General features: G+C 39.6%; 2 protein-coding genes across 2 annotated transcripts; one reads left to right on the top strand and one right to left on the bottom strand.

Moving 5' to 3' along the window:
* Window positions 1-1,087: 1,087 nt before the first annotated feature.
* On the bottom strand, window positions 1,088-18,950 carry LOC124864493 (protein HID1-like). The gene is made up of 19 exons (XM_047359293.1): window positions 18,775-18,950; window positions 18,045-18,194; window positions 17,385-17,555; window positions 15,511-15,627; window positions 14,771-14,877; window positions 14,542-14,658; window positions 8,715-8,922; window positions 8,568-8,624; window positions 8,349-8,489; window positions 8,174-8,264; window positions 6,150-6,301; window positions 5,996-6,074; window positions 5,695-5,859; window positions 5,389-5,616; window positions 3,967-4,118; window positions 3,802-3,888; window positions 3,614-3,705; window positions 3,372-3,530; window positions 1,088-1,734 (listed from the first exon to the last, which is right to left on the bottom strand). Exons 1-19 carry the CDS (start codon window positions 18,838-18,840, stop codon window positions 1,671-1,673), a joined length of 2,403 nt encoding a protein of 800 aa, XP_047215249.1. The 5' UTR covers window positions 18,841-18,950; the 3' UTR covers window positions 1,088-1,670.
* Window positions 18,951-20,560: 1,610 nt separating this feature from the next.
* LOC124863844 (protein FAM104A-like) lies at window positions 20,561-25,445 on the top strand. The gene is made up of 3 exons (XM_047358361.1): window positions 20,561-21,100; window positions 24,110-24,227; window positions 24,354-25,445. The coding sequence occupies exons 1-3, from the start codon at window positions 21,084-21,086 to the stop codon at window positions 24,567-24,569; spliced, it is 351 nt and encodes a 116-aa protein (XP_047214317.1). The 5' UTR covers window positions 20,561-21,083; the 3' UTR covers window positions 24,570-25,445.
* The last annotated feature ends 104 nt before the right edge of the window (window positions 25,446-25,549 follow it).

Raw genomic sequence — 25,549 nt, 5'->3', positions numbered from 1 at the left:
CCCGGAGGCCGATTCATCTCCCAACGGGGGACAGCAGATCTTCGAACTGGGTCCTGGATAGACGGAAGTACCGCTGAAATCGACCGTCAGCTCCTGGAGTAAGTGTTGGTACTCTCCGAACTGTTCCCGTCCCTGCAGAATCTCATGAACCCAGGGACGTTGACGTAAGTGGCGTTTTTTGGCTCTCCACTGGTAAAACACTGTAATTAGGTCCGTGAAATCCATGTTCAGTTGAAACCAGCAAGCAGCAGATGGAAGCTCCTCCTATTTGATGACGCGGCGAAGCGTTGACGCTTGTTGCCATTTGGCAACGCGGAGTTCACGCGGAATGTCAAGTGAGCAAAAGCACACAAATGGCGCAAAATATTCGCAGAATCTGCGTTCGGTGTGAACGCAGCATAAAGGAGCTACATCCATTAACATTTACTTTTCCTTCCCATAGAAAGTACTCCTGGATCAGTGCTTCTTTGTTCTCTTTGTGTCTCTGCTCTGTTCTCTCAAACCCCGTGTCTGTCATGGCAGATGGCCGCTCACACTGAGCCTGGTTCTGCTGGAGGTTTCTTCCTGTTAAAAGGGAGTTTTTCCTCTCCACTGTCGCTACATGCATGCTCAGTACGAGGGATTGCTGCAAAGTCAACGCCAGTGACTGTCCACTGTCTCTACATGCTCATCCAGGAGGAGGGAATGCTGCAAGTCACTGACTGGATGTAATCTGCTGGGTTTCCTTAGATAGAAAAACTTTTTATCCAATTTGAATAAATAACTGAATCTGACTGCACTGTTCAATGGTTAGGATTAATTGGAATGTATGTACCTGACTGTTGTGAAGTGTCTTGAGACAACATGTGTTGTGAATTGGCACTATATAAATAAACTGAGTTGAATTGAATTAAATGAATAGGAAACTTGAGTCAAAAGGTATTATGGCGCCTTCTGGTAGCTAACATTCCACCTTAACTTGGTAAACAATAACTTGAGCTTAGGACAACACACATGTAAATCTTGCCATTTCTAAAGACACACTAAAAAGCTTTTCTGCAAATCTTCCCAAATAACCATACCAATAGTAATACAGGCAACACAGACGTCACAGATCCATAGTAATATATATTTTCAGGACAATTCAAGAAAATACAGTTTTAAAGTCAAGCACTGTAAGGATCGCAAGTCAAAGCAAGAAGTCAAACAAAAGAAGTCAAAAACAAGCCCTGGCTGTTTACATAAAAACACCTCCATACCTGAAACATCACATTAAACCACAGCCTTAACAGATAAGTCAGAAAGGTGCATGTTCACTTTAAACCATGGGAGTACAATAAATAACAATTAGAAATACTAACACGGTGTCATCCAAGACAACTTACATGCCTTTGTTGAAAATACACTACATCCTTTATAACAAATATGACAAACGTTAAATATTTATTTTCTACTTCTTTGCTTTTTGCAAATGCTTCATTTTTCTCAGTGCTTTAACAGACATTCTGCTGTCTCAAGGTTTATGAATATTGATGATACTTCATATATCTTTTATCTTTCCAAGTCAGAAGATGTTGGTGCAAGCATAATGATTAGAAGACAGGTCTAACACAGTGAGTTTTGTTTTCCGGAAACCAGAGGATACTTCTAGAACAAGAACAGTCAATTTTTTCAGTCATCATGTGGTCAGTTTACATCCTCTGGATCTCAAAAAGGCGCACATCAGTGTCATACCAGATGGGGGGATCCACATTGCTAAAAAAAAAAAAGAACAGTTGCTGAATTCTTTATAAAATTAGAAAATTCATTATCTGCATGATGAAACCAAAACCATGGAGTACAACAAGGTTCAATACATCTCTATTTAAACAGGCTAAAAATTTTGTGCTGTTATCTAGAGAAAAGGAAATAATTTTCACAGCTATTAGTCTCCTGATGACGCAAGGTAAAATCTAACTTACTGTTAACAGTAAGTTAGATTTTAGGTCATGGAAAAATTTCTCCGCCTAAAATACAGTTTTGGTTTTGGGCACAGGCCCCCAGAGAAAGAAATAGACAGCACAACTTCCAACATTGCCATCAAACTCTTTAAACAGAGTCAAAAACGTCTACGTCATATTTTACTTCAAAGGCAATGCTACAAGCCACATTAACCCGTTAAAGTCTAAAAGAAGAAATTATTGTCAAGAGATTCAGATTTTTGAACATTAAAACAGCTATTTGGATGGTTTTAACAAAACATTTTTAAGCATTACCTGGTTTTTACAATGTTCTTTGTATCATAATTGATTAGAAGTCATGTAATTATCATAAACAAAAGCAGATTATTTTTCCATGCATTTTTGATTTTTATTAAATGGGCTGCACGGTGGCGCAGTTGGTAGCACTGTTGCCTTGCAGCAAGAAGTTCCTGGGTTTGACTCCCGGCCAGGGGTCTTTCTACATGGAGTTTGCATGTTCTCCCTGTGCATGCATGGGTTCTCTCTGGGTACTCCAGCTTCCTTCCACAGTTTGAAACATGACTGTTAGGTTCATTGGTTTCTCCAAAGTGCTCTTAGGCACAAATGAGTGTGTGTGTATGGTTGTTTGTCTTGTGTGTGTCTGTGTTGCCCTGCGATGGATTGGCGACCTGTCCAGGGTGTACCCCACCTCCCGCCCGTAGACTGCTGTAGATAGGCACCAGCTTCCCTGCGACCCACTATGGAAGAACCGGTAGAAACTGACTGATTGACTGATGATGACTGACTAAAGAATATGTAAAATTTTATTTGGGACATTATTACTTGAAACAGCAGGTTTTTCAGGAAAGTGGTAACTTAGAAAAACAGGCAGAGCTCTCAGACATCTTTGTATCAAAATATTATTCAAATACACATTTTACTGATAAATCGAACAATTTTCATAAAGCCAAGTGTAACACAAAGTGCTTTCCAGAGGTAAAAATCAAAAGGGCAGCGGAAAACCATAGATTTTTACATCAGAGTTTGACCATTTCTATCTCTTTCTCTCTCTCTCTCTATATATATATATATATATATACACACATCTCCTTAGTTCCTCACCCTCCTGTTTAATCGTTTACTTCATTTGATCACTTCTAATGTGTTTTTTATGACAGTTCTTCTATTTTTAAACTTTTGAGCATCACTTTGTTTTACACCTATGTGCATAGGTGCCTAAACAATGAAGCAAAATGAAGTGCCTGCTTCCCTGTTTTTAAAAGTAGATGTGCAGGATTAAGTTTCTAATAACTCTTAAACTAAACTTAATTCCCCCTTCCTTCAATTTAGGGTTGACTGGATATTCCATATTTTCCTAAATTTGCTCCCTCATTTTACAACATATTCAGTGCTGTCTTTTCACATATTACATAGATTTTTTTCCTGACTTACCGCAAGTAAACAACACCCCACATGTAAGTGCGAAACCACATGGCTGTGCCGGCGTTGGCCTGATACTTTCTGATGAGAATGGGGTGAGGAACTGGCAACAGGCCCACTAACGTGCCATGCTGAAGAAACTTCAGGATCTCAGATTCATCTGTCAGGCCTCTGGAATGAAACATAAAGCACACTTCTGCATTATTTCTGACAACATTTATTGAGACATTTGTACTTCAGGACATGAAACCAACTTGTCAATGCAGATCTTCTCCACCTGGGGAACTAGTACTTGTAGAAGACGCATGATGGTCTGCAGGGGCAACTTGCACTTCCAAGATAGGATCTGGAACATAAAATAAATATTTATTTATTAACATTGTTAAAGATCCAAAATCTATGTAAAAAAATATCTTACAACAAAGTTTTACAGTTTGCTCACCCATTCTGGTGTGGGAGCCCAGATCGAAGTCGAAGAGGCACTTGACAAACGTCTTCTTTCCATTTCTGCTTCAGAGTAGAAAACATCCTAAGAATGCCAAAAAAACAGTTAACAAATTTGCCACAACATTTATAAAAAACATGGAGACAGTAACAACCCACTTACTTCATTGTCTCTGCCTGAGTTTGACTCCGTGTCACTGGTCCCAGCAGCTGCACTTTGGTCCAAGTGGACCGTCTGTGGAGAGTCTAACTTTGGGACAGACACCATGGTCCCGTCCTCAGATACCTGTGACTTCTCAGTCAGTTTATCGATGCCTGAAAGAGGTCAGGGATCGAACAATAATCAGAGTGGTGAGAGCAGTGACATCTAACTAGTAATAAAAAACAATTGCCCTCAAAAAAACAAAAATCTTTAAGAATGTGATTGTTATTTTAGGCACTTACAAGGACATCTACGTATGCAGATGCAAGATACAAAAAAACAAGATCCTACAGATAAAGTTTTCCTTCACAAAGGATTTTACTACATGGTATAAACTATTTTTTAGAGGCAATAGATGTGTTTCATATCTACAATATTTGCTTCTACTGAATTTGACATGGCTCAAAAGTCTGAAAATTTAAGAAAGTTTAACAATTAAAAAAAAAAAATGAAATACATTATGTTTGTGGTAAAATGTCTAAATGTAAAAACTGTAAAAGAAATGTAAAAACTGTTAAAGAATTGGGTCTGTCATGAACTGCGTTTACAAGCATTATCTTTGGAAAATATCTGAAATACGTTCTACAGGCTGAGTTTATTTGCTTAACTGTGCTTCTCTGATACACGAAACCACTAAAAGATCATCTGCTGCCATTGAATACTGTCTACTGTTTTTTTAAAATAGAAAGAACTCCCCCGCACTTGTTTGTGTTTTTGTGTTTCTTCCTGTTAAAAGACTGTCGATCGTTTCCACTGTCGACACATGCCTGCTCAGGAGAAAGGATTGCTACAAAGTAAATGATAATCTTAATTTCCTTAGGTAGAAAACATTCACCCACTAGTATTATGAACCAAATTTTATTTACAAACGTATTATATTAAATAATCATAAATACAAAGCATTTCATTTAGAATTTAGACTTAAGTAGACCGAATAGAATCAAATCACCCTAACCCTAACCCTTCTTTCCAAAAAAACATAATTCACCATGAATCTAGGATACACTGGATTATAAAAGAAGGGACAGCCACACCATTAGCATCTTTTTCAGCACCACTATAGTTAAACAAATGATAACATAAAAATCCAGGGGCTAAATTAGGGAAATGGGAATCCAACAATGTCGTCAGGTTAAACAAATTGGTGCCTTATGCAATACAAAGGATGATGCCTGAGCAGATGCTGTTCTAGCACAGCAGAGATAATATTCAGCTTTCAAAACAGGAACTTGTTTCCTCAAAACAGCTGTTACAAAAAGGGGTTTGTAAAACATTTAACTGTTTTAGCTGCCAAAGGATTGTTTGTTTCTCATATATCTACGGAAGCTTATACATTAATTATGTAATGACTGAAACAAAAGTATTTAGTTGAAATGAGAGTACCTGGTATAGCGACTAGGCTGGTCTTAAGTGTACCCGGTTCTGCTGGCACCGCAGGGTGGGAGCCCTCCATGGACTCAGTCTCTTGAGAGCTTGTGCGAGAAATAACGTCTGGTGACTTCTTCTTCCTCTGCAAAGCCTTTTGGATTGTAGCGGGGTCAGAGGGCAGGTTGGCCAGCTGGTGGAACACATTGCGCTTGCGGATGATAGCATAGACAAGATTGCAGTTTCCTGGTAGTGAGATAAAAAGAATTACATAAATAAACAGGGGTAAAATTAAAACAATGCCACAGAATGGATCCAGTTTACCATCAAACTGGTACTGGATAATATTATTGAAAGCCTCAAGAAGAAAGAAGACAAGGTGATGATTCTGGGCAGCAGAGAACAGAAACCAGGTTGTGGAGAAAGCCTCCAGCAGGTGGAGTAGTTTATTGGCAGCTACCATGGACAGACTCTTCAAATAGGGGGAAACTGCAACAAGAAGAAAATATGCAATACTTTGAATATTCTTATGTTGTTCAAACATATTTAAGAACTCCTTCATGACTTGTGGCATAAAACATTTAAATGTTAAGGGATTGTAGAAAAATAAAAAAGGACAATTCACCATTTACAATAATGGTGAGCAGGCAGTCAAAAAGAGGCTGGAGGCGCTGGTGTCCTGTAGTGATGATCTTATGAAAAACCTACAACACAAACAGAGAAACAACAGTGAGACTTCACATTTCCAGTAGTTTTCATGCAAAAGTATCCTGTCTCACCACTATAAGCAGATCTGCGTGAGTCCCTGTGAACACCGGGATGTCCATTGGAACATGGAGAGAATACGGCTTATTCAAGCGCACACCAAAGTTCCTCTCACCGCTCAGCAGGAGCAAAATAAACACGCCGATGTGCATGAGTCCAACGCGAGCTGCAACCAAAGCACATCACATTAAAAGTCAGTGTACTCTAATTAGCCTGAACCGTATGACCACTGATTGGCCAAATGGCTAACAGAGCTTATCATTCTATGACTTTGCAACTGTATTCAGATGCCTCGAACTTTCTCACATTTGCTAACATTCTTTAATCAGACTTTAAGAGCAACTCGATTTACTTCTTTTACAGTGTAGGTGTTGGATAAAAATAAACTTTTAGTCAAAGACTGATCAGCATTGACTTCTTCACAAGCACCATATAAAATCCTGGCTCCTAACTCACCCCTCCACAGCCCACCCACACTATAAACCATTTAATTCCATCATGTAGAAGATCTTATTCTTTGGTTTGGATTGCGGCATTAAACTGGTTTAATAAATACTTCTCTTGTACAGAAACGTCGACAGAACTATAGGTGCAATTATACAGTAGGCCTACAGATTTATGTTTTTTTCTGCAAGTTTAATTTAAATATAATCTATATTTTTATATAATGCCTTTCGTGTCCTTTGGTGCGCAGTTGTCACAAAAATAATTTAGAAAGTTTTTCTGATTTTGACATTGCAAACTCCTTTTCCAATGTACTTATTGGTGTTTTTGCAATAAAGCAACATAAAGCACTGTAAAATTGTAAAGTGGATGAAAATAACACATAGTTTCCAGGAATGTAAAAGAAATCTGGGAGTTTCATTTGTATTCAGTGCCCCTGAGTTGATACTTTGCAGAACCACCTTCCGCTGAAGTTACAGCTGCAAGTCTTTGAGGGTGTATCCTGACCAGCTATGCACAGCTGCAGAAAGGTTTGTTTCCCTCCATTCGTCTTTGTAAAATAACTTAAGCTCAGTCAGCTTGGAAGAACACCATAAGTTTAAAAAAACGTCTGAAACTCTCTTTCCAAATTAGGTCTGGACTTGAATTTTCTGACACATAAATATGCTTTGATCTAAACTATTCTATTGCAGCTCTGGCTGTATGCTTAGGCTTGTCCTGAAAGAAGGTGAACCTCCATCAAAGTGTCAAATCTTTTGCAGCCTCAAACAGTTTGTGGTCCATCCATCTTCCCATTAAGTCTGATCAGGTTCTTTGTTCCTGATGAAGAAAAACATCCCCATCAGATAATCCTGCCACCATTTTATTTTACAGCAGTGATGGTATTTTCAGATTGATCTAAATTTATCTCTTCCAAATAAATCAGGGCCTTATGGATGCTTCTTTGATTTATGCTCTCCTTGGTGGGCATTAGTTTATGTGGACAGCCATGTCTTGCTTCCAGTCATCCCTTATGCTTTCCATTTTCAGATGATGAACTGAACAGAGCTCTGTGAGATGTTTAAAGCTCGGTAAATTGTTTTATAACTTAACTCTACTTTAAATGTCTTCACAGCTTTATCCCTGACCTGTCTGCTGTCTTCCTTGGTCTTCATTGTACCGTTTGTTCACTGATGTTCTCTTACAAACCTCTGAGTCCTTGCTTTCTAAAGGCAGTACATTGCACTGCATCATACTCAGGGGTGTCAGAGAAAAAAGAGGTATCATAATAAATCATAAAGCATTATTGTGTTGTCATACTACATAAAATCCCAATAAAACATGTACAATTTAGTGGTTGTATCTTAGGGAAATGGGAAAAGGTTCAAGGGCTATGAATACATTTTCATAGCAGTTTTCAAAAATTGTAAATTCCCTCTTGCCTGCCAAGGTTATTTTTGGTAATATTAAAATAATTTCCATTTGATCATGTCCTGACTGATTAAAGTGGATTTGATGCCAATAAAATCCACTTGGTATGAGGCAGTTAGAAGTAAAGGTTTATGTGCGATTGTTCAAAAGTAGTCTGTTCCATATAACGAAAAAGAAGACTTACATTGATCAGCCCTGGCATCATTCAAGTAATAAAGTATCGGAACAAGAACATCCAGCACATCACTGCTCTTCAGGACAAAAAACAAGAACTTCTGTGGAGGGAAGCATAAAATACAAATGTGTTACTTAATGAAAGTACAGACACCTCTAATACCTTACTTTAACTTCTGTTTAACCTTGTTGAAGTCGCAGAGTTTCCAGAAAAACACCAGCAGCTCTTGGTGGAAGTGGATTTTCTTGGTGGAGTGGGGGAGGTATGTCTGAGTCAGAGGATTGGTCAGTAGACGAGCAAGGCCCTTCAGCACAAAGTCAAAGTCCTACCAATGGAGACCCATAAAGATAACTTTCAATACGAGAAAGGATGTGACCAAAAATGTTGATTCTAATAAACAAACCTCCTCTCTGTGAATCCTTGACAAGTAATTGACAAAGAGATTCTCAGGGCCAACATTCTGCACACAGATCAAGAGTTTTTTTTGTTTTTCAGAAAATAATTAAAGAAACATTGTCAACAGGTTGACAGTCTTGCTTTCTTGTCATACCTCTAGTTCCTCTATGCTGGATGAAGAAGCAGCAGGTCGGGGGACCCCTCCATCGTGCTCCAATGTCACAATAAGAATCTGTACAGCCTGCTCCACCAGCTGCTCCCGGTAGTCTGCGAACAGCAGGTGGTTGTAGGGGATACCGTAGCCCACCGGATCGTAAGCACAGACCACATTAAGCAGAGATGTAAAGAGAGGCAGAGCATGTCTAGGAGAAAAACATGAGGAAACTGTTAGAGAATCACCCAAAAAGTGAACATTTACCCGATTCATACAAGTAGTCTGAAGTAAAACTTTAATTTAACTTTATTTTGGACACCTGATTGAAACCTCAGCATAAAATGAAGCAAACTGCCTCCAATAAAAATCAGAAATTATGATTTGTGATTGAAAACTGATAGACTTGCTCAAGAGCTACAAACTGCATGTAATTGAAACTTGTTTTTTTTTTATGTTAAGAGGAACCTTTTGTTTGTTCTTTGAATTTGCAAAGATACATTAAAAGATGGTAACAATAATCAATAATTTGCTATGGAGTTCTCGTTGCTGATAGAACCTTAGTGAATCTGCCAACTATTTATTCTCCTGCTGCAAATTTTGTACTCAGGTTTAAAGAAAGTACCACACTCTGTTTTTTTTTTTAATGTTTTTTTAACTGCAAGATAGTGTTCAGAAGCAGAATTAAAGAGTTGTATGCTATTTATTTATAACATAGGGATCTCGATCCCTGCTAGCCAATTCTGCTTTGTAGCGGCCCCTAAATCTACACCTAGCCCCTAAATCTACCCTTTTTTAGATCTCAGAGTCAAACGCTTTGCCATTTAGTCAAATCAATTCTATTTAATTTTTCGGTCTTTCTTGGTTGGTCTCTTGATTATAGCCATCATACCAGAAATATGGCCATTTTTCTTCTTCTTAGGTTGCACAGGCTTTTCCTTTGAGCTACACACTGCAGGTAATTCACTGTTACCTTCAGTCTGTTTTACAAACATTTTCCATATTAGACTGTTAAAATGCCCCTCCTTGAACCGCCACCTTAACGTGGTGGAGGGGTTTGAGTGCTCAAATGATCCTAGAGGATACGTTGTCTGGGGCTTAAATGCCCCTGGTAGGGTCTCCCATGGCAAACAGGCTCTAGGTGACAGGTCAGACAAAGAGCGGTTCAAGAATCCTTCATGAGGACTAGTACATCGAGGCACGTGACGTTGCCCGGTACGCCGGAGCCGGGGTCCCACCCTGGAGCCAGGCCTGGGGTTGGGACTCGCCGGAGAGCGCCTGGTGGCCGGGTTGCTCCTCGCGGGACCCAGCAGGGCCAAGCCCGAACGAGAGAAGCGAGGCCATCCCCCAGGATGTGAGGATTGGGTGGCGAACGAAGGTGGCGAACGAAGGTGGCGAACGAAGGTGGCGAACGAAGGTGGCGAACAAAGGTGGCGAACAAAGGTGGCGAACAAAGGTGGCGAACAAAGGTGGCGAACGAAGGTGGAGACCTCAGCGGCCCGATCCCCGGATGTTTAGGTTGGCTCTAGGGACGTGGAATATCACCTCACTGGGGGGGAAGGTGCCTGAGCTTGTGCGGGAGGTCGAGAGATATCGACTAGAAATAGTTGGGCTCACCTCCACGCACAGTGTGGGCTCTGGAACCCATCTCGAGAGGGGCTGGACTCTCTTCTACTCTGGAGTGGCCCACGGGGAGAGGTGGCGGGCCGGGGTGGGTTTGCTTGTTGCCCCCCAGCTCAGCCGTCTTGTGTTGGAGTTTACCCCAGTGGACGAGAGGGTCGCATCCCTGCGCCTTTGGGTTGGGGAGAGGTCTCCGACTGTCGTTTTGGCCTACGGGCCGAGCGGTAGTGCGGAGTACCCAGCCTTCTTGGCCTGGGAACGCCTTGGGCTCCCACCGGAGAAGCTGGAGGAGGTGTCTGGGGAGACGGACGTCTGGGTGTCTCTGCTGAGTCTGCTGCCCCCGCGACCCGGTCCCGGATAAGCGGAAGACAACGAGTACGAGTACGACTGTTAAAATGTACTCTTATTTGTGAAAACAGACAGAGCATCAAAGAGGACAATTAAATGCGTTTTTAAAATGAAAATGTACAGGCTGTCTGTGATCAAGTTTATTTGAACCCTTTTGAAATGCAAGGTGCAATCTAGATGTGCATCTCAATAAATTAGAATATTATTGAAATGATTAGCTATTTAGGTAATTTAATTAAAAAGTGAAACTGTAATATATTGATTTACTGCACGAAGTGATATATATTTCAAGCATTTACTTCTGCTAGTTTTAATTATTATTGCTAACAGGTAATGAAAACCCAACATTTCAATTCTCTGAAAATTATAAAATGATATAGGACCAATGAAAAAGGATTTTATTAAAGAAATGTTGTATTATGGTCTACAAAATCATAAGGAAGATCATTGACTTAACAGTTGTGCAGATGACAGTCATTGAAACCCAGCACAAGGAAGGTCATTGTAAATAAAGTTGTCTATTCAGAGTTTTATAAAAGAGAATATGAACAGAAAGATGAATGGAAGGAAAAAGTCAGAAGTCTTGTGTGTATAAGAACTCTTGTCTGTTCATCAAAATAAACAATTTAAAATAATCAACAATAGAAAATAATTTTAATAAAGAAGACTACTGTGCTGTGTTATTATCATTCTGTTCTGTACATAGGAGGTGACAAATACAACTTCTAACTGAAATATGGAAATAATAAACTCAACAAAGGTTGACACTAAAGAAACAGATCCGACTTACAATCTTGGTGCGTCCTTTCAATGTAACTGTACAGAATCACCGGAAAGAAAAAGCTGCGAACGCTTCAAAAGCTTAAAAAGGGAACACCAGACACTTGCCATTGGCAACAAAAAGACCACTGTGGGTCCGTTTAGACAATTCATTTCTAGATCAGATTTCCAGTTCAATGTGCTGTTTCCAGCACAAAAAAATGACCAGAAGCTACAGGAGCCTGCAGCCTTGACAGGACTGTGAAACAGAGCCATTTTAAGTGCTTTGGGGGAAATTCACAAGGCATGGACTGGGGCTGGAGACAGTGTTCCAAGAACCACCACACACAGATGTACCTAGGATGTGGGCTACAACTGTGACATCTCTTGTATCAAACCAATACTAAACGCACCTTATCTGCAGAAAAAGGACTGGACTGTTGCTCAGTGGTCCAAACTGTCCAGAGGGTGGTTGGAGACACCAGACCTAACAATTCAGAAAAACTGCAGGCCACTATTAAAACAACAAAGCCTTCCTTAACACATCGGCAGAGACACAGGATGATCACCTGCATTCTGCGCTGCACTGATTCCTAAATTCATGCAAAAAAAACCCTACCCATTATTGAGGGATATTGGGGTGGCTGGTGCCTATCTCCAGTGGTCATTTGGCAATTGGACAGGTCACCAGTCCATCACAGTGCCTTTTTACTGACTTTATTAGGCCCGAGCAGGAAAACTGCAAGGGCCTATTGTAATCGCTCGAATTCTTATTCTTTTTTCCGGGGACTTTTGGCGAGGCAATATGGGGACTTTGCCATGCCCCAAAACTCACCAAATTTTACACAAAATTGTCCCCTGCGTGAAATTTTCGTTCTTTAATGTCGTCGTCAGTGGGCGTGGTCAAACCACTTAGCCACGCCCCCAAACGTGAGATAGGCCGAACTGTAAGGCGTAGAGATGTGAAATTTGGCACAATGCTAGAGCACCTCAAAACAAGAAAAAAAGTCTCTTGGGGGTATGCCCTAAAATGCACAGGAGGTCGGCCATTTTGGGTCAAAGGCCGATTTTTGCCCGTTTTTCACTTTTACTCACCTCGAACTTTAACGAACTCCTCCTAGGGATTTTGAGCTATCGGGTTCATATTTGGTCTACATGCAGTTAAGGGATGGGGGATTAAAAGTTATCAAAATCGTGAGATTTTGGCCATGTTTAGGGGCGTGGCCGGGGCACGAACTTGGCGTTCGCGCCGAAAGTGAAAAATTGCAATAACTTTCCCAAACAAATTCCAAATCACACCAAAGTTGGCAGCAAGGAGGACCTTCGGGTTCCCGACAATCCTATGGGGTCATATGCTGACATCATCAAAGCCACGCCCCCTCAGAACAGGAAGTCACTTTTTCACTTGGAAAGTTGCCTCTCTTACCCTCTTGACCCAATCAACTTGAAAGTGTGTCAGAAGACAGATAACTAGTGGGTCTAACTTCGTTTGAGGCACAGTGTCTTTTCATAAAAGGACGTGGCCGTGGCGGCGCCGCGAATTCAGACGTCATGCCATGGCCATACGTTTGCCTCTAATTTACACTTAGATCATCTGATCTCCATCACATTCAATGTGATTGATCCTAGTCCAGTCCCCCACAAAGATCTGATGACATATTCGGTGGGCGTGGCCTAATTCGTCCACAGCGCCCCCTAGAATATTTCAAAAAATCAGCCCCAAGACATGCTTTGACAGAGGATTGTGAAATTCGGTACACATATGTCACTTCTTAGGACCTACAAAAAAGTCTCTTGGAGCATTGGTCCAAACCCCACAGGAAGTCGGCCATTTTGGATTGAAGTTGCCATTTTGACCCTGTTTTGGCCGTTTTTAACCCGCATATCTGAGCGAACTCCTCCTACAGCTTTTGACTTAGAGACTTGAAAATCACTCAGTATACTCTTAAGGGATTGGGGATCAAAAGTTATCAAAAGCTTTTTTATACATGAAAGCGTGTGGGCGTGGCCACGCCTCAAAATATGACTTCTTGCCATTAAACACTACATTGATATAGCTCCTACAAGGAAAGTCACAGACAAATGAAACCTTCTGGGATTGATCTGCCTCTAGACCTCAACAATATTCACTGATCAGATGCTGACATCATCGAAGCACCGCCCCTTGACAACAGAAAGTGTCCCGTTTTCCTTTACAGAATCAGTGTTTGATGTTCTTCACCTAATCAATGTGAAACTGTCCCAAGTAACAGATAACATGATGGTCTTAGACAGTCACCAGTACTGACTGCTTTAGCTGGAGAGTGTGGCTATGATGGCGTGCCGTATTATGATGTCACGCCACGGCCATACGTTTGCCTCTAAATTACACATGCATGATCCGATTCACTCCAAACTGAATATTCTTGATCTTTGTCAGCCCCCAAACAGCTCTATTGGATTACATTTAAATTTGGATCAATAGCGCCCCCTAGGACACTTCAAGGGCTATATCTCCCTCATACATCATCGGATCCACTTGAAATGTAGTATACATGATCATGAGTTAATGATGGACATTTTGACACAGTCAATTGATGATGTCGTTTTAGCCCCACCCACAAACAAACAAGTGAGTGCAGCTTCCATCTGGAAGGTCAGATTTACTCGAACTTTTGAATGCTTTTTGCCAGACTGAAACTCTGCATGACCGAAGATAATATGACATGTTGCTCAAAGTGCCACCTACTGGCGACGTGTTTAAGTGACGCGGTGTCATTGTATGTGGCGTGTAGGAGGCGATGCCAGGCTCCTGCGGTCGCTCCACAGCCCGAGTTGCGCTGAGGGGTGCGAGGGCCTTCAAAGCTGCTTGCAGGTCTCTAGTTTAATGTTGTAATTTTTAGAGAAACTGAATTTGGGTTTTCATTAGCTGTAAGCCATAAACAGCAAAATTAGAAATCAGCACTTGGGAAAAACATCAATCTGAGTGTGCTGAATCTAAATCATGAGTTTCAAGTTTTGAATTAAATTACATGAAGTCTTTATTGACATTCTAATTTAAAAAGATCCAACTGTATGTGGCCATGTTTATTCCCGAATGGATGACCATATAAAAGCCTGTTACCTATTCTCTGTGGAGCAGAAGAACGTGATCCAGGAGTTGAGGACGCTGTTGTCGGGTGAAGGAGGCAGGTACATGGCCTCTGAGAAGCAGGTTAGTAACAATCTCAGCAGCTCTGCCCTGAAGGTAAAAAACAAAACAAAAAAACAGAATATGTGACAAAAAAAGGGGGAAAAAAATGCAATTTTATGATTTAGACATTGTCAAGTCCAGTTGTTTAAAGTAAACTGACCTGTTGAGATCGTGGATGTAGTTTAGAGGCAGGGACTGTGCAAATCCCACCCCAGCCTCCCAGATGTACTCACAGCTGTCTAAAGACTGCATGTTCTCCACTGAATCCTATAAATGGTCACAATAAACACTTTAAACTTAAGGTTTCTAATTTAACCAAATTAATCCACTTTAAACATTGCCAATGCCTAAATGAGTAAGATGGGCATTTTTAACTTTAATCAGTAGACAAACAGCAGTTTGCTCTAAAGAACAGGTTGTGTGTTATTTGTTCTTAATTGAAAAAGGAAAGCCTCACTTCCTTCTCCTTTAAAAGAAAATTGTTCTATAATTCAGTTTAGAGACAAAATGTGAAAAATAAGAAAAAGAGCACTGAGAGTTTGGGGTTGCTTCCTGACTAGATATTCTTTACATTCTGAAGGAGGAAAGTTGATTATTTCCTGGTTTGACCAACAGATTATTTACAACAACATTATTTGTCACTATCTCTGCATTCTATCCTCAGAAAAACTAGAGTGACAGGTTAGTGAGGCAACTTCAGATCAGGAAGGAGGAAACGGTGGTTTAACAGAAAATAGGTTTAACCTTTTAAATCATGAGACAAAATGACTGTGAGGCTGGGAAGAGTCAGAAACTATTCCAGACAGCCTTCTCAACCACAGCTAATTTTACTGCTGGGAAAATGACAATTGAATGGCATGTTAAATTAAATTGCACTGTATCAGGACATTGGGTACTCACAGGGCCTCTTCTGTGACTGTGTACAGTGAAGTCTGGACAGAAGAGCAGGTCAGCGATCGCCAGGAGCAGCGACTCAGCCAGTGGTCGGGCTCCATCATCATCATCCAGCTTATCTGTCTGAAAAAAGTTGGCCGCAAAAAGCTTTATCTACATGCCAGTACTCTTATATGTTCATCAAAATCAATTATTTAATATAATCAAAAACTACTCTGCTGTGTTAAAATCATACTGTTGTGTACACAGAAATAGACAAAAATGTGGAAATAATAATCTGAACTAAGGTTAACACAATGGAAACTGACTTATTACAGCCTTAGTGTGTTCTTTAAATATAATTGTACAGAATTACGGGAAAGAAGCAGCTGTGAAAGCTTCAAGAGCGTAAAAAGGGCACAACAGGCACTTGACCCGCCTCATGACATTTGCAGACCATGGCCAGAAAATAGGTACAAAAAGACCACCATAGTCCCATTCAGTTGATGCACTAGTATCTTGGCTGTGTGATTTGATCACACTTGAACAGTACTTAATACAAGTATGAAATGCACTCTGAACTGTCTAAGAATGGTTTTACCTTAGGAGGGGGTCTGAGACTCCGAATCACACTTAAGGAACACACACTGACCTGATATGAATCCCCTCAAGCAAAAGCCTGAATGTTGCTCTGACTAAATCAACTTATAGTTGGAATATTTTATATTATATGCAGGGTTGATGGCATTATTTGCTTCGCTCATAAAGTGATGAGAACAAAATAAATTTCTTTCTGGATTAAATTAATCAGTGGATTACCAAGATGTTTTATAACTGGTGGTTTTCTTTTGACTGACTTAAAAGTATCCATAAAAAAGGTAAATGATCACACTGAGAGGTACAAATGGCAACAATGAGATAAAAAATGATCAAGAATATGCACAGAATAGGAACCAAGACACACCACAACCAAAAATAAGTGCAACAAAGCAATAAAAAGCTGCATACATTTCAGACGAAATACTTTATTAGCCATAAATGGCTACCATAAAAAGACTCACAAGGAGTCTAACCATAACCCTACACAGACATAATCTATGACAAAGAGATGTAACTACAATGCAAACTGACTAAAAAGAGAAAACAAAACAAAAAGATGCAAAAAGAAAAAAATTGCTTTGAGTAAATTCAGCCCTTCACTAATTTAAATTTAAATTCCTTAATTTCACAAGTCTTCATTTGATCACTTCCTTCTTCCATTTCGTACCCGTATATAAAATTAAACTTTCAATTTATTTTTCTTTGTATTTAAGCATTTTCATAAATTATTAGGACAGAATGGCTTAAAAATTATCAAATCTCACATATACCTTAATTTAACTGTATTTTATTTTCTAAAAAGTTTGTATTTTTATTCAATTTCCATTCATTTTGATTCTAATCCTTGATTGGGGAAGCTGAGTCCATCTGCTGCAGATATTTACTGAAGTCACAAAAACACATTACCTTAGAACAGACTTTAGGCAGATTATACAAAATTGCTTTAAATTGTACCTGAACAAAAAAATATGAAATCACAAAAACTACAATGTATGTGAAATGACCAGCACCCCAAAGATCACAAATACACATAAAAATGACAGAAAGATATGCAAAAAAACAATAAAGAGATAACAAATAACATAAAATTATAATAGTGATAAAGTTATATGACAAACAAATGCAGAAAAACAACAAAGACTAACAACAGAGCTACAATGAGATCCACTAATAAATGCAACATGATTGTTAGCCAACCCAAAATGACCCCAATGGGTACATAAAAATAACCACAGAGAATGCCTCAAAAGATGTGTATGTATTTGAACATTGTTTTCACTCCTTGCGCTTTTGTCACTCACCCCAGCGTGCCCCGCACCAGGCACTGTTGACCAGAAGAACCCTCTCCAGTCTTGGTCCTCGAAGATGTAAGGAAGAATCCGGGTCAAGATACAAGTGCAGTTCAGGACCACCTGCTTCTCCCTCTCACTGGAACAGCCAGATTCTGCTCCTTGCACCAGCTTCTCCACCGCCTGGAAAAAATATAGGAAATATAACAGTTTTAACACTGTGTTTCCCATCTAGTTTCACTATTGCTTTTAAGGCACTTTGGATGCTACATTTTTAAAGTATGCTATAAATCTAGAACATTTTGTTTATATAAGGAGCATTATTTATTTATGCAGACCATTACTAAGAAAAAACAAAAAATCAACATTTCATCAACAATATGCTGGAGCCTTTGTCTAAAACTGATAAACCCTAGTAACAAGCTTTGCTTGGAGGGCTCTTGTCTCCTTTATTTAATTATGCTGCACGCCTGTGTGTGTCTGTTTTGTTCCAGATAGGCAGCTTCAAACAAAAGCTGGGAATAAGAGAGACAGGAAGGGGAGCTGACTCATTATTCCCTTCATTTGAGCTCCCTAAACAAAATATCCTGCACTGCCTCAATGATTCCATCATTTCACTTTAATATAAGGATGCCCTCATATACCTGTTATGTATGATCTTTCAGTGTGTACCTTATAACAGAGGGTTGCCAGGTTTGACGGCGACTCCTCTCGAACAGCTCTTATCTCTGCAGCTGGTACCAGAGCAAAAACATCCTGGACTGTGATGGTGGTGTCTGCCCAGAACTGGTCCCAGAAGGCATCCTCTGTGGCTTCTACCGGCTAAGAAAAACACAGTCAGTACACGGATTCCCCACATGGACCAGATTTTAGACACAATATATTGCTAACCCCTTTGTGTTTGGTAGATATACTTGTTTAGTTTCATCGCACACAAAGATCCATTATCTTAATGGCAATGTCAACACTGCTGCTTGTTCAAGCAATAGTGGATGCTTTATCCTGCGCACCAACCTCAGCGTCCACCTGCCGCATCTGCAAACGTGTTCATTCCCGGAATGACGTCATCAGCTATGATTTTGCTGAACGCCACTAGTTATTATTATCTGGCAATAAATATGTAGGCTAATGCCAGGATACACGGTTATGGTCGTTTGTTTCCCCAACCCAAATTGTGATATTTAACCACACATTTTGAATAGCGCCTTTGATCTACAGCTATACAGTGACATTATAAACATCGTCATTCTGCAGAATGAAAGGCTGTGTTTAAAAAGTCTGTATGAAGACGGAGGATAATTTGGCTGTTGCTGCTATTTCTCTAATCTCCGCGATGATGCTCCTCGGCGCGCTCTTAGGCTCTGACGGTAACAATTTGTTCCGAGCACTGAAACTCATGTACCTGCGTTTTGGTGGTGAGCTGGATCACCGCTTTCCTGAAATTCAGCTTTGAATCGCTGCTGCCCATTGCGGTCGATTCCCTTCAGACACGCAAATCTGCTGCCGCTGAGATTCCCTGTTAATCTCACCTCCTTCCTACGCTTGAGTCATTGGCGGAGGCGTTTTTTTGTTTGTTTGTTGTTTTAACTATTGGCTGGCTGGAACTATGGAGCTCCCAAAGTGCCACATTGTGATAGATAAATTAACCGGTGAAATTATTTACATACGTGTCATGAGTAAAATCAAACTGGAAATAAATAATGAAATATTTTAATTATCTTAATTATTTAATAATTAAATAATATTTAAAATAAAAAAGGTAGATTTATTTTTCAAATATAAAGTTGTTACATGTTTAAACTATATGTAAGTAATTTCCACATTGTAGTAATACTTTTATAGTGCCTTAGCTGTGGTAGACAATTTTATCTGTCACTGCTGTTTATCAAATATACCCAAACATTGTATTAATTATTCAGCACAACAGATCAACTTCAAACCAATTATACTGATTAGAAGCAGTGTTAACTGACTCTGATCGATAGATGCTTGATAAAAAAAAAAGATGTCTTGCAACCAATAACCATCAAACAAGTAAAGAAAAGGGTTACATAATTAGAAATGCTTTACGTACATAAAAGGAATATTAAATTGACTTTACATCTCATAACTTATCAATTTAGTTGTTTTTCATTTTAGTTTTTTGAGACAATTTAGTAATAATTTTAATATTTTTTTTTGTGGAATTGTGGCACATTTGGTAAATGTGCCTCACAATGGTAAATTAAGTAAACACGAATAAACAAGAACACACTACAGATGGTAATTTCCAGGAAACAGCATTTAAACAGCTTAGAACAAAGAAAAAGCAAAACAAAATAAATTAAATTCTACCTCCTTGTGAGTAAAAAAAAACCTATATGTTATGTTTTATAAGAATGTCAAAGAGCATAATTTGTTATAATTTCTAGAAGACTGAATGCATTGGGTTGAAATATCTGGATGACATTGTAGATAAAAGTAAAAAAAATATATATTCAAATCTTCTGTGAACTTTGTTCATCTGTCATTATGAGATATCTATATGTATGATCTTTTAGGAGATTAATTATCTACTTTGAACTTATTACATTTGGCATCTGTGATATAAAAAATATTATTTGACTGGGTCGCAACATAGAAAAAAAATCTTTCAAAAACTGGAAAGCAAACCTTCAGACAGTAAAAGCACCATGATTTGGCCTACTAGCAAAGACAATTTTGTGCATTTTCCTGGAATAAATTTATTGCCCATCCCATTAAAGAGCTGTCCAAACGATTCTTTAGAATCAGAATCAGCTTTATTGCCAAGTTCGTACAAACAAACAAGGAATTTGACTCCGGTACACTTTGCTCTCTGGATTTTGTTTTTTGCATTAAAAAATATACATATATAAATATACACATATATAAATAAAAAGGTGCCTTGAGGTGCATTTTAGTTATAGTAGCCAACTACTAAAAGCTTTTACAATGTAGGTTTTGTTCTAGAGTTCGCACATACATCCAAATGTTGAAAACTGAAGACAGCTATGCAAATATCCTATTATTTATTACAATAATAAGCATAATATTAAAACATGAAAACATAAATTACCAGCTCTCGGAGGGGATCCGACTCTTCTCGTTCATGTAAACGAGTTGGCAGATCGAACCTATTCGGACTCGGTCAACTCATCTGTAGTCTACGCGCAGCCGCAGTGAGTTGTAAACACAACCGTTGCGGTGGCTATGTTCGAGAGCTAGTCTGAGCAAAAGTCCAATACATTATTTCTGCTCCGACCGTACATCGAGATTTTCGTTTGAGTTAGAAGTACAGTGAGGAAATTCTGCATTATATAACGTTGTCATGTTATGTTGAGAAAATATTTCCAATAGAAAATAACGTTAGCTCGGTAATACGTTAGCGTTAGCTTCTAACCAATGACAAAGCGCCTGAGAGGAATTTTTAACCAGCTAGCAAAAACGTTTAGGTGTTTATTTGCTATTTAACGCTGCTTATAATTGACTGTGGGGCTTAAAATAGTAGTTTATTATTGTGACAGCGATGCCAACATGGACTATTGCATATCCCCTTTATTCAGCGTAATTAATTAGTTTGGGAAAGTTAGCTTAAGCAAAGCAATAGGCCATCAACAGACATCTTGGGACGATAAAGAGAAAGGCGAATAATTCTCTCGCATTTAAACAAACTACGACAGAAGATCCTCCAGGTGGAAAAAGTGTGATCATATGTTGACAGAAACCAGGTGAGTTTATCCTGTTTAGCATTTATTAATATGGGAGAGTTTCAAACATTGTGCATTGATCATTCACACCTCGCAGTAGCCATTTAAAAAAACGTAGATTACGCTAAAAAGAGTAGCGGTTGTCTATGCGCTGGGTACAGTAAACATAACTATTGGTTTGACGGTAATAATTTTGTTATGTAATTTTCTGGTAGAGTATTTCAAACAATACTACTCACATTAGCTTGTCTCGATACACCAGTAACAGCTTAGATCTCTTGTCTCTTTTTGCAGCAGGTTGTTTGACATTTAGTCACTTATTTTTTAATGAATATCCTTTCGTAATCACTAAACGTTTTCACATTTTGTTTTGTTACACCCGCAAATTTTAATGGATATTATATGAAAGACCGACGCAAAGTAGTGCATAATTCTGTTGTGTAACCAAAAGGATACATGGTTTTCAAAAATAGTTTACTTAAACAAATGTAAAAACTGTGGGTTGCATTTTTATTAACACCTTACCCTGAGCAAATACTGTGTTTGCTGCAATTATAGCTGGAAGTCTTTTAAGGTACAGGTCCGTCTCAAAATATTAGCATATTGTGATAAAGTTCATTATTTTCCATAATGTCATGATGGAAATTTAACATTCATATATTTTAGATTCATTGCACACTAACTGAAATATTTCAGGTCTTTTATTGTCTTAATACGGATGATTTTGGCATACAGCTCATGAAAACCCAAAATTCCTATCTCACAAAATTAGCATATTTCATCCGACCAATAAAAGAAAAGTGTTTTTAACACAAAAAACGTCAACCTTCAAATAATCATGTACAGTTATGCACTCAATACTTGGTCAGGAATCCTTTGGCAGAAATGACTGCTTCATTGCGGCGTGGCATGGAGGCAATCAGCCTGTGGCACTGCTGAGGTCTTATGGAGGCCCAGGATGCTTCGATAGCGGCCTTTAGCTCATCCAGAGTGTTGGGTCTTGAGTCTCTCAACGTTCTCTTCACAATATCCCACAGATTCTCTATGGGGTTCAGGTCAGGAGAGTTGGCAGGCCAATTGAGCACAGTGATACCATGGTCAGTGAACCATTTACCAGTGGTTTTGGCACTGTGAGCAGGTGCCAGGTTGTGCTGAAAAATGAAATCTTCATCTCCATAAAGCTTTTCAGCAGATGGAAGCATGAAGTGCTCCAAAATCTCCTGATAGCTAGCTGCATTGACCCTGCCCTTGATAAAACACAGTGGACCAACACCAGCAGCTGACACGGCACCCCAGACCATCACTGACTGTGGGTACTTGACACTGGACTTCTGGCATTTTGGCATTTCCTTCTCCCCAGTCTTCCTCCAGACTCTGGCACCTTGATTTCCGAATGACATGCAGAATTTGCTTTCATCTGAAAAAAGTACTTTGGACCACTGAGCAACAGTCCAGTGCTGCTTCTCTGTGGCCCAGGTCAGGCGCTTCTGCCGCTGTTTCTGGTTCAAAAGTGGCTTGACCTGGGGAATGCGACACCTGTAGCCAATTTCCTGCACACGCCTGTGCACGGTGGCTCTGGATGTTTCTACTTCAGACTCAGTCCACTGCTTCCGCAGGTTAGGTTCATAGCTCGTTTAGAGACCCTTTTAATGATATGCTAATTTTGTGAGATAGGAATTTTGGGTTTTCATGAGCTGTATGCCAAAATCATCCGTATTAAGACAATAAAAGACCTGAAATATTTCAGTTAGTGTGCAATGAATCTAAAATATATGAATGTTAAATTTTCATCATGACATTATGGAAAATAATGAACCTTATCACAATATGCTAATATTTTGAGAAGGACCTGTAGAGACTGAAATTTCCAACTTTTGCTTTGGAAAATAGCTCATGCTCTGTCAGACTGGATAGAGAGTTTATATGAACAGCAATGGTGAAGCCCTTCCACAGATTCTTAGTTGAATTCAGCTCAGAACTTTGTCTGGGCTGTTCTAACACATGAATATGCTTTAATGTAAACCATTCCATTGCAGCTTTTGCTGTATTTTTACCCTCCAAACTCTGGACATTCATGGACATGACTGTTTTTTGGCTGGTCACTGCTTTGTCTTTATTTATATTTGAAAATGTGACTTTTAGGCCCATCTAAATCAGGACCGAACAAAGCATTTTTAGGCTTTCTCTCTAGCAAAAAAGGTGAACCTTTGCCCCAGTCTCAGTTTATTTGCAACCTCCAAAAGGTTTTCTTCAGGAATATTCCTGTAAAGAGCTTCATCCATTTTCACCATCAACTCTGACCAGCTCCCCTGTTGAAGAATTGTGTCCCCACAACATGATGCTGCCTCCACTATGTGTCACCATGGGGATGGTGTGTACAGGGTGATGTGCAGTCCTTGTTTTCTACCAATCACTGGCCAGGAAGCACAGTTGTATTCTTATCTGACCAGACCACCTTCCTCCACATGTTTGCTATGTCCCCTCCATGGCTTGTGGCAAACTGCGGTCGGGAATTCTTCTGACTTTCTTTCAACGAAGGAGTTGTTCTTTCCACTCCTTAAGAAAACACTAAATCTGTTTAGTTATGACTAATAGCAGTCCTGTCAACCGATGTTTCCACATCAGCTGTGGATCTCTGCAGCAGAGTGACATAAATTTGGACAGCTGTTTACTAGTCAGGTGACTTCTAAAGGATGTTGGTTGCACTGGATTTTATTTAGGGGTAGACAGGTAAAGAAGGCTTTTATTTGTATTTGTAAAACCCATTTCTTTCCACTTGACAATTTTGCACTACTTTGTGTTGGTCTGTCACATAACATCTCCAAAACGTACATTGAAATGGGTGGTTCTAAAAATGACAAATTAACATGCTTAAAAATAATTTGCTTGTTAAATTCTTCAAATTTTTACATTCTTAGATTCCCTTGTACTGATGGGAACTTCACATGTTATAACAGAGGGAAAAGTCCATTACTATACCTTCACCTCTGCATCTGTGATCTTACGTGTATTCCTGCTTTACTGATGCAGGAAAAGACAGCACAGCGGTGGTGATGAGGAGAGTAGCCACCGGGTGCCTCAAGCCAAAAGGCAGAGCGGAGCTCATCCTCTCTCCCCTGAGCCAGGTCGGGATGCTTGGGACTCAGAGGTACTCTTTCTTTATGACTCTCTCTCTAAAAGAATGTGAAGGCTTTGTGATTTCTTCTTTTAGGTAAACTTTAGGTTTAACTATAAAATGCATCAACTACAGGCTTTATTGTCATTTATCAAACAGACATCCAACAGTGAGAGCAGCAGCAACATCAGCAGTCCCGAACATGCAGCTGGGAGTCGGTGTGCTTTGGGCTCCTGCAGTCCCTTCAGCTCCGGCCTCTCGTCAGAGCTGGGCGGCCCCTCAAATCAGCTGTCTTACCTGCAGATCAACCGCATCCTCAGGGAGGCCCACTTCCATAGCCTGCAAAGCCGAGGTCAGCTCAGAGACCCAAGATGAAATATCGCTCTCCACCGAGACGCCAAAGGACTGAAAGTGTGTTGCTGCATCATATGCTGATCGTTTCTTTCAGCTCTTCCTCTCCCATCTTGAGTCATTGCAACATATCACAGCTGTACGCATCTGTGAGTGGAGGGCAGTGTCTAGGAGCAGTTCGTCTATCACATAAAGTGATTTTCAGTTGAGCAATAACAACTGTGGTAACTGTGATCTACCCAAAATATTCTATATTCCACCTATTTTCTGACCAATCGGGTTTACCAACTGATCTGAGAGCCTTACTGTGTGCACGACTGATTGTGGGTTCTTGTGTGTCCTTTTTTAAATTGTATATGAACACAGGAGAGATGATAAAGTGGCACCAAACACACGTTTTGGGCCAGTCGGTGTGAATTTTTTAGTCTTACAGTAGGGTACTTGCAGAATCTGATGGATGTGAGTACATGGACCAGTCTCAGGGAGGATATGTCTTAGACTGCTCTCTTGCTTTCATATTTTGAGGGGTGGGGGGGTGTTAACTTGGGTAAGACTATTGTTATCCTGTAGAATTAAATTTAGTTGAAGACAAGTCAGGCCATAGGACATAGGGTTTGTTATTATAGTACTTCAGAATACTTCAAGTTGATCTCATATCAGATTTTAGGCTAACCCTACTTGGGTTTTAATATTTTTCACACACTTTGTACCTTGTAAACAGACTTGATTATTTGATCCTTTTTTTCAGCCTTGTTCGTCCCCAGGGTTTATTTTTGTTCTTGATTGTGCTTTCTTCTCATCTGAACAAGACTAATTTGACGAGCTGGTTGTAAAAATCGCTTTGCGGCCTTTTAATAGCCACATTTTCTGATCATTGATCTAAAGTTCCTTGCAAAAATATTCATATCTGTTCGAATCTTTTTTGACATTTTGTCACATCACAACCACACATTTCAGTGTTTTTTTTTTTTTATAGTTTTTTTGGGATTGAGCAACACAAAGTC

This window comes from Girardinichthys multiradiatus, chromosome Y (genome assembly GCF_021462225.1).
Source record: "Girardinichthys multiradiatus isolate DD_20200921_A chromosome Y, DD_fGirMul_XY1, whole genome shotgun sequence".
NCBI classification, from domain to species: Eukaryota; Metazoa; Chordata; class Actinopteri; order Cyprinodontiformes; family Goodeidae; genus Girardinichthys; species Girardinichthys multiradiatus.
Note: the sequence above shows the minus strand (reverse complement) of the source record. Positions and strands in the feature narration are given on the sequence as shown.

Excerpts from the sequence above, each read along its gene's own strand:
- LOC124864493 (XM_047359293.1), bottom strand. The coding sequence starts at position 18,840 with ATGGGCAGCAGCGATTCAAAGCTGAATTTCAGGAAAGCGGTGATCCAG. Across the intron at positions 14,878-15,510 it reads ACAGTCACAGAAGAGGCCCT|GATTCAGTGGAGAACATGCA; the intron begins GTGAGTACCCAA and ends GACCATTTATAG. Across the intron at positions 14,659-14,770 it reads TACATCCACGATCTCAACAG|GGCAGAGCTGCTGAGATTGT; the intron begins GTCAGTTTACTT and ends TTTTACCTTCAG.
- LOC124863844 (XM_047358361.1), top strand. Across the intron at positions 24,228-24,353 it reads GGGATGCTTGGGACTCAGAG|ACATCCAACAGTGAGAGCAG; the intron begins GTACTCTTTCTT and ends TTTATCAAACAG.